General features: G+C 38.2%; 1 protein-coding gene across 1 annotated transcript; it reads right to left on the reverse strand.

The window, feature by feature from the left end:
• Window positions 1-1,187: 1,187 nt before the first annotated feature.
• On the reverse strand, window positions 1,188-2,141 carry LOC139164169 (olfactory receptor 9G4-like). Its single transcript, XM_070745967.1, has one exon. It carries the CDS (start codon window positions 2,139-2,141, stop codon window positions 1,188-1,190), a length of 954 nt encoding a protein of 317 aa, XP_070602068.1.
• Between the last annotated feature and the right edge of the window lie 6,358 nt (window positions 2,142-8,499).

The following is an 8,499-nucleotide window of genomic DNA, read 5'->3' on the forward strand; positions in this document are numbered from 1 at the left end:
TGTTATCAGTGGTGTTGAAAAGTTTCACATCGTCAGCAAAAAGAACACAGTTGCTTTCGATATGGTCACAGAGGTCATTGATGTAGAGAATGAAGAGAGTAGGACCGAGTACGCTTCCCTGGGGAACGCCGCTTATGACAGGGGCAGGGGTGGAGATGGTGCTACCAATTTTGACAATTTGTTGCCTGTTTGACAGGAATGCAGTAATCCAGTTGTGGAGGAGTCCTGAGATGCCATATGATTTGAGTTTTAGGAGTAGTTTGCCGTGGACCACTGAGTCGAAGGCTTTGCAAAAGTCTATATAAATTGCATCAATGGATTTTCCTTGGTTGAGGAGGGTAGTCCAAATGTTTTTGCAGTGAAGTAGTTGTAGGTTGCAGGATAATTTCTTTCTGAATCCAAATTGTTTGTCTGAGAGTAGGTTATTAGATTCTAAGTAGAGGGTGATTGATCGATTTATAATTGATTCCATGATTTTACAAGGGACGCAACAGAGAGATATTGGTCTGTAGTTGTCCACTAGTGAAGGGTCTCCTTTTTTGAAAATGGGGATGACTCTTGCTTTTGACCACAGCTTGGGGATCGTGCTGGTCCTGAAGGATTTTTGGAAGATAATGCTTAGGGGTTCAGCAAGAGCAAAAGAAAGTTTCCTTAGGAAGTATGCACAGAGGCCGTCTGGTCCAGTAGATAGGGAAGGTTTGAGGTCACGGATTGCTTTTTCTACGTGGTCTACAGTGAAGATGATTTGGGTTAGGTTTTTTAGTGGGTTAGAGGTGCGATTTGCGAAGATGGGGGAAGAACCATTGCTGTTAACAAAAACAGAGTTGAAGAGGTTGGCTTTGGATGAGTCATCATGGTATTCTTTGTTATTGGGTGCTACGAGTGGTGGAATAGGTCTAGAGTCATTGAGTTTGTTGTTGACGAAATTATAGAAAGCACGGTTAGACTTGGTGCGAAGGAGGCTTTCCTCTTGTTTGCTGTGATAGTTGAGGCATTCTGCTCTTATTCTTTGGCATATGCTTTTGTAGTGGACTTTAAAGTTGGTTACTGGGCTTTTTTTGTTTCTACGCCAGAGGGATTTTTTTTTGGTTTGTAGTTTCTTTATCGAGACAGGTATGTTATTTTTTCGTTTACCTCTGGAAGAAGTGAGTGGCACATGTAGTTTGATAAGCCTTTTCTATTCCATTTTATTCTATTCCATGATGGATGATGATGACTTTCCCCCAGACCGTCTTGAAGGCTGCCTTCACATCTTTGTTGCGCAAGCTGTAAATGAAAGGGTTGACCAGAGGGTTAACTACTGTGTAGAACAATGCATTTGCCTTGTCCCAATCTGGAGTGTGTTGAGAGTTGGGTCTGGAGTACATGATGAGAATGGAGCCATAAAAGAGAGTGACTGAGACCAGGTGAGCTGAACAGGTGAAGAAGGCTTTGCGTCTTCCTTCGGCAGAGCGGATACGGACTATGGCTGCCCCAATACCAATGTAGGATCTCAGGATGATAGCTGTGGTTGCCAGCAGATTGCAACCCATCAGAGAAGACACAAAGAGATCATAGATCCCTATGTCATCACAAGACATCTTCACAAGTGGTGCCACGTCACAAAAATAGTGATTGATTACCCTGTTCCCACAAAAGCGGAAGTGGAAGGTGTTACCAGTGAGTATAATTGCACTGGTAAACCCGGCTGCATAAGCCCCTACTACAAGTTGGACACAGAGAACCTTGGGCATGGCAATGGCATAAAGGAGTGGGTTGCAGATGGCTACAAAACGGTCATAGGCCATGAAGGCCAGTAAGAAGCATTCGGTGTAGGCCAAGCCAGCAGAGAAGAAGAACTGGGCTGCACAACCAGCTAGGGACATGTGGTTGTTCTTGGACACACAGTCAAACAAGATCCGAGGAGTGTAGACCGAGGAATACCAGATATCCAGGAAGGAAAGGTTGCCCACAAAAAAGTACATGGGAGAATGCAAGTGGGAGTCTAGGTAGATCAGGGCTATGAGACCCAGGTTCCCAACCAGTGTTATGACATAGGAGGCCAAGAAAAGCACAAAGAAGATTATGCGTAGACATGGATCTGTTGTGAACCCGGCCAAGACAAAATCAGTAACCAATGTCCGATTCTCTTCCACTTCCATCATTTTTATAAAAATAACCTGTTTACAGAGGAACAAGAAGTTATAATTGTGTACTTTTCGGCCATAATATAAAAAAATACATGCTAATTTTTTGAATGATGTGGTGAAACAGTCAACCCCTTTGGTATGTTTTTGTCAACATTGCCTCCAAATGCTTTTCCTTCTGCTTTTTTAATATCTTGTATATATATTTATAGGATTCAGGTTTTACAAGTAAAGGAATAGGAAAAGTAATAGAAAAAGATCTTTAGGTGCTCTCCATGTATTTTCCTAGTCTTATCTGAAGGTATTCTCAGCATACAGTGGTACCTTTGCCTAAGAACGCCTCTACTTACGAACTTTTCAAGACAAGAACCGGGTGTTCAAGATTTTTTTGCCTCTTCTCAAGAACCATTTTCCATTTACAAACCAGAGTCTCCGAAACTGTAACCAGAAAAGGCAGGGAGAAGCCTCCATGGGGCCTCTCTAGGAATCTCCTGGGAGGAAACAAGGCCAGAAAAGGTGGGAAGAAGCCTCCATGGGGTCTCTCTAGGAATCTTCTGTGAGGAAACTTCTGTGAGGAAACAGGGCCTCCACCCTCCCTGTGGTTTCCCCAATCCTCCCTGTGGTTTCCCCAATAATTTTCTTTTACATTGATTCCTATGGGAAAAAATGCTTCTTCTTACTAACTTTTCTACTTAAGAACCTGGTCACGGAACAAATTAAATTCCTAAGTAGAGGTACCACTGTATATGAGTATTTGATGGGTCTTTGGGGGACTTAGGCCAGGGGTGGGTTCCTACTGGTTCAGACCAGATTGCCTGAACTGGTAGTGACCCATGGTGATGTCATGATGGCTTCACAGATCTCGTTTGGTTGGTGGTAGTCCATGGGCCCCACCATCTTTTTAAAAAAAATTCTTCCAATTTTTTTACTGTTTTGAAGTTTTTTCCTCTGCTGCTGCTTGAAAAAGGGCCCTCCTACCCATCCTTAGGTTTATACTTACCTTTATTCCTTTGCCCAAAGCACAGCTGATCAGATCCTCAGCTGTGCTTCAGGCTGATTATAGCTACTAAGCATGCACGAAAGCAGAATTGCACAAGGGTGCGTACACATGCGCATGTGAAACATTGTGATGTGAACTGATGGTAAAGGAAAGCAGAACTATCTAAGTTAACTGACTTAGACAGTTAACAAGGTTGTTACTGAAGAGAAACTGGTTGGAAGACCATGAAGAAGGCATGATTGTGAAGTTGGAGAAAGCATCTAGAACTGGTAATATAAGCAACACTTCTACATATTTCCAAATGTTCCAATTTTGGATTGTGTTTGTGTGTGTGTGGGGGGGGAGAACTGACTCTTTCTATTAGTTTATCATTACAGTTTTCTAAAATCCCTAGTAAATATTATGGATCAGCAATGAAGGTTGTGTCAATCTTCCTAATCTGCCAATCTGATAATAAATGGAAATACAACCAAAAAGTTCCAGATTCAAAAAGGAGTTAGGAATTTAGAATTACTACTTAATAAAATTCAGAAAAATTCAGGCATTAAAGAACTACAGTTAAAACAGAAGAATACAAATTACAGGTGTTCATGGATGACCTAGCTTTTATTCTACAGGACCCACAGGAAACAAGCCCTCTTCTGATTAAAGAACTTGAAGAATATTGCTTGGCAGCAGGCCTTAAAATAAACAAAAAAAATTAACAAAAAATATGACAACCCAACAAGAAAAGGAATTAGAAAGAGAATTGAACCTACAACCAGTGTTCCCTCTAAAATAAATAGACAAATAAATAAATAAATAAATAAATAAATAAATAAGAAGTAAAATCCCTTCTTTTTTATTAAAAGAAATTAATAATTAAAAAAAAACAAAATCAATTACTATTAAAACTAAAACAACCAGCAAAACCAAAAACATAACTATTAATAAAAACAGATGAGGGCTGGGGTTTTTTCTCTGTTATTATTAAAGTGCTTCTACCATATGCTTTAAATCAAGAGTCACTTCTCTCTCTGTTTCTCTCTCTTTCCTGTCATTCTCTGCCTCAATCATTTTCTCATTTCTCTTTTTTTTCTCCCCTTTTTTCTATCATTTCTCTCTCTGTCTCTCTTCCTTCCACTCTTCTCTCTCTCTCTTGCTTTCTTCCTCTCTCTCTCTCTCTCACTCTCTCTCATCTCTCTCTCTTTCTTTCTTTCTTGCTCTCTCTCACTCTTTCACTCTTTCCCTCTCTTGTTCTCTCTCTCTTGCTATCTCTCTTTCTCTTCCGCCTCTTTCTCTCTCTCTTTTTCTCACTTTCTCTCTATCTTGCTCTGTCTGTTGCTCTCACTGTCTCTCGTTCTCTGTCCATTCTTCTCACAGCGGAGGCCGGGTAGGTGATTTTCAATGTCGGGCACGCGCGCTCCCCATCCCCCTGCCAGCCCGCCCGTAACATTCAAAATAAGAAAATCCTTCGCCGGCTCTAAGTTCTCATGCACGAGGAGGGGGTTGGACTACAGGACCACCAATGTATTTTTCTATATTCTGGTTGCTTCTCTGCTTCCTCGCTGCAGAGGAAATCAAGCAGCCTGTCTTGCTCCCAGCCTCTCCCCCGACCTATCCTCAACTTACCCACCAGCTGCTGCTGCAACTCTCGGAAGAGCCCAGAAGATACTCGACTCCCAGCTGTGTAAAACAAGAGGAGGGAGGGGAAACAGAGGATTTTGCGCCTTCTGCCCAAGGAAGCCATCGCCCTGACCCACGCAGGAAGCTTTCTCCTCACCACGCCACTTGCTGGGGGGACCGGGCAGCGTCCTTCTGGCTGGCGCATCTTGGGCGGTCAACCCCAAAGCCAGCCCGACGGCCGCCTTAAATCCTGGATGTTTTCCTGTGTTTCCTTGTTGTTGTGCTGGCACAGGAAAGCAGCGGCGCATTTGAAAAGGGCGCCGCTTCCCTGGCTGGCGCAGGGCTTGACGTCAGGAGACGTCAGCTGCCCCGACAGCAATGTGCTCGCCTGGTTCTGCAGGGGGGGAAGGCAGGCACTTTCCCCCCCACGTGCACTTAGCCATGGCGCACTTAGCTGCGTCTTTCAGTTTTTGAACCCTGCCCAGGAGCTAATCACCAAAGGTAGGCTTTTGCAAAAGGTAGGCGATTGGCTCCTGGGCAGGGTTCAAAAAACGTGTGCTGACAGCTGCAGCTAAGCGCGCTATGGCGCATAACTCAGCTTAGAGGGAACTATGCCTACAACTAGTAAGGAAAATCAAATATCCAGGCATTGACTCAGCAAATAAATGTTCACCAATGAAAGAGAACAACTATAATAATTTGGTGTCATAAATAAAATCTGACCTTAAAAAATGGGAAAATCTACAAATATCATTGCTAGGTTGCATATCCATCATCAAAATGAATATTTTTCCTAAATTGTTATATTTGTTTCAAGTAGTTCCATTTAAATTAGATTACAAACTTAGAGAAAATAATAATGAAATTTATTTGGCAAAATAAAAGATCAAGAATTTTTTTAAAAAATAGATTTAAAAGACAATAAAAACAGAGGCACCTTGGTCTTCCCAATTGGAAGCTTTACCAGACTGCAGCAGCATTAACATGGGTAAAGATAGTGGGTCAACCTAAACAATATTCGACTTATGGTATTGGAAGGCCATGACCTATTAATTGATTGGCACTCCTTTTTATGGAATGTAGGGAAAATACCCAAATTCTTTCTGAGACATGTAGTTAGGGATGCATTAATTACAATCTGGCTGGAAATGAAAAGAAAACATTATATTAAAATTCCAAATTGGCTTTCAACATTGGAAGCGATTATATATCCAAATACATTTGACAGAAATAAAATGATGACATATGAGGACTTATTGGACAGTACTGGAAATCTCAAAAGTAGAGATGAATTAGAAAAGCAAAATATAGTTATTGGTTGGTGGCCATATACCCAGATACAATCACGTTATAAGACAGATAAGAAAGAAAATGGAATTGATCTCGAATCAAGTATTCTAGATAAACTTTTGACAGGCCCAGAGGAGAACATTATCTCCAAATTTTATGGCTACCTTTTACATCTATCAAAAAGAAATGAAGAACCATAGAATTAAAGGTGGCCTTGGACTTCCTGATTTTCATACATACTACCAGGCTACAATTCTATCAATTATAAGAGATTGGGTCACTCTTAAAAACACAAGACTTCTAACTTTAGAGGGCTACAATCTTCTTGCTGGGTGGCATGCATTTTTAACAATGGATTACCATAAAATACCCAAATATTTTAAAAACCATTACCTCCGAAAAACTCTAATAACAATTTGGTATGCGATTAAGAAGAATTATTACACTTTAATACCTAAATGGCTATCCCCAAATGAATTATTTCCTAATCTTTTCTCCCATACCAAAATATTGAGATACCACCAACTACTAGATAAAAGTGATCTTCTCATATCAAAACAACAATTACAAGACAAAGGGATAAATATGGATTTAATTTGGATACAAATTAAATCAAAATACAAAGAACATAAAAAACAATTTGGATTCCAAAATGATAATGTAATAGACACAATTTTTTTCACCCCGCTACCAAAAATGATTTCTAAATTATATAATTATTTATTAATACAGGAAAATTGTGAAGAGCAAGTTAAAGGATGTATGATAGCCTGGGCTCAAAATTTTGGTTACACGATCAATTTAACTGAATGGGAGAAAACTTGGACAATAAATTATAAGATGACCACAGCAATGTCCTATAAAGAAAACCAACTAAAAATGTTCTATCGATGGCATTATCTAAAATTTCCTAATTTTCCCCCTAATTGCTGGAAATGTAAAATAAAACCTGGAACATACTACCATGTATGGTCGACCTGCATATATGCAAAAAAATACTGGATAACCATTAAAAAATTAATAGACCAAGTCATGTCAATTAACCTACCATTTAAACCCGAAATATACCTCCTCGGTATATTTAGGCAAAACCTTACACAAACACAAAAATATCTCATCTTACAAATCTTGACCACAGCAAGAATTTCATTTGCCCTTTTTTGGAAACAGGAAAAAACACCACCACTACTAGTAGTCATCACCAAAATTATTGAGTGTGCAGAAATGTCTAAAATAGCAATGGAAACTCAAAATAAAAAAGATTCAGAATATTATAAAATATGGAATAATTGGTACAAACGGGTTTCAGCAAAAAAATACCAAACTTTTATATTATGAAAGTAATAACCTTATCTTATTTCTGAACGTTCAAAATTGACTTAAATTAATTTATAAAACAATTCCAAAATCAAATAAATTGTAATCAAATTTGAAAAAGATTCTATATCATATCTCTTTTTATCCGTCTTTAAATTAATTGATTATACACCATATATTACATCAACACAAATAATTACTAATATCTATGTCAATTCTTATATTTTCTTTCTTTACATACAAAAATATACTTACTACACTATACATATACACCTCCTATTATCTCCTCACACAATGTCGTATCTCCTAAAAATGTCTGCGCCATACGCAGATTTCTGTTTTCACATTTTCTCCTTTTCTCTTTTTTTCTTTTTTTTCCTTCTCAACTCTAAATCTTTCTATTTCTAAATAAACTTTAAAATCTTCTTACTCCTTTGCTCTTATTTTCTTTCTTTATAAATCATCTATATTTATTTATCTATTATTACTCAATACATATATGTATATACATGTATTAGAAATTGATATTTCATTGGAAACGGGACATAAGATTTACTACTACAATTTAAGATATAATTGGTAATAATAAGGATACTGTTTATTTACATAACTTGAGAAATATTATAATGATACTAAGAAATTTATGTACCACGATGTATAACATTATTACCTTTCCAAATCCCTTGATTTTGTATCCTTTTTCCTTACCCCTTTGTTTTTCTTCTGTTCATACTTCCCTTCCCTCCCCTTTTTTTCTTTGTATTTATAAAAAAATTATATTTTTAAAAAAGAAAAAGAAATGAAGATGTAGTTAAAGGACCTATAGTAGCATGGGCGCATAACATAGGTTGAAATATTCACTGTTGGCAGATTGGGAACAAATATGGAAGAGAAATCTTAGATTATCTAAATCAGTAGCATACAAAGAAAATTGTTACAAAATAGTCTATAGATGGCACCTGGCCCCAACACGATTAGTAAAAAATCTATCCAAAATTAAATCCAATTTGCTGGCAATTTAAAAAAAAAACCCACAAGACACCTTCTTTCACGTGTGGTGGTTGTACCCCAAAACAAAAAGATTTTGGAATAGAATACATAAATGGCTACAGGAAATAACTCAAACATCAATAAAATTCACACCAGAACTCCTCCTTCTAG

This window comes from Erythrolamprus reginae, chromosome 1 (genome assembly GCF_031021105.1).
Source record: "Erythrolamprus reginae isolate rEryReg1 chromosome 1, rEryReg1.hap1, whole genome shotgun sequence".
NCBI classification, from domain to species: domain Eukaryota; kingdom Metazoa; phylum Chordata; class Lepidosauria; order Squamata; family Dipsadidae; genus Erythrolamprus; species Erythrolamprus reginae.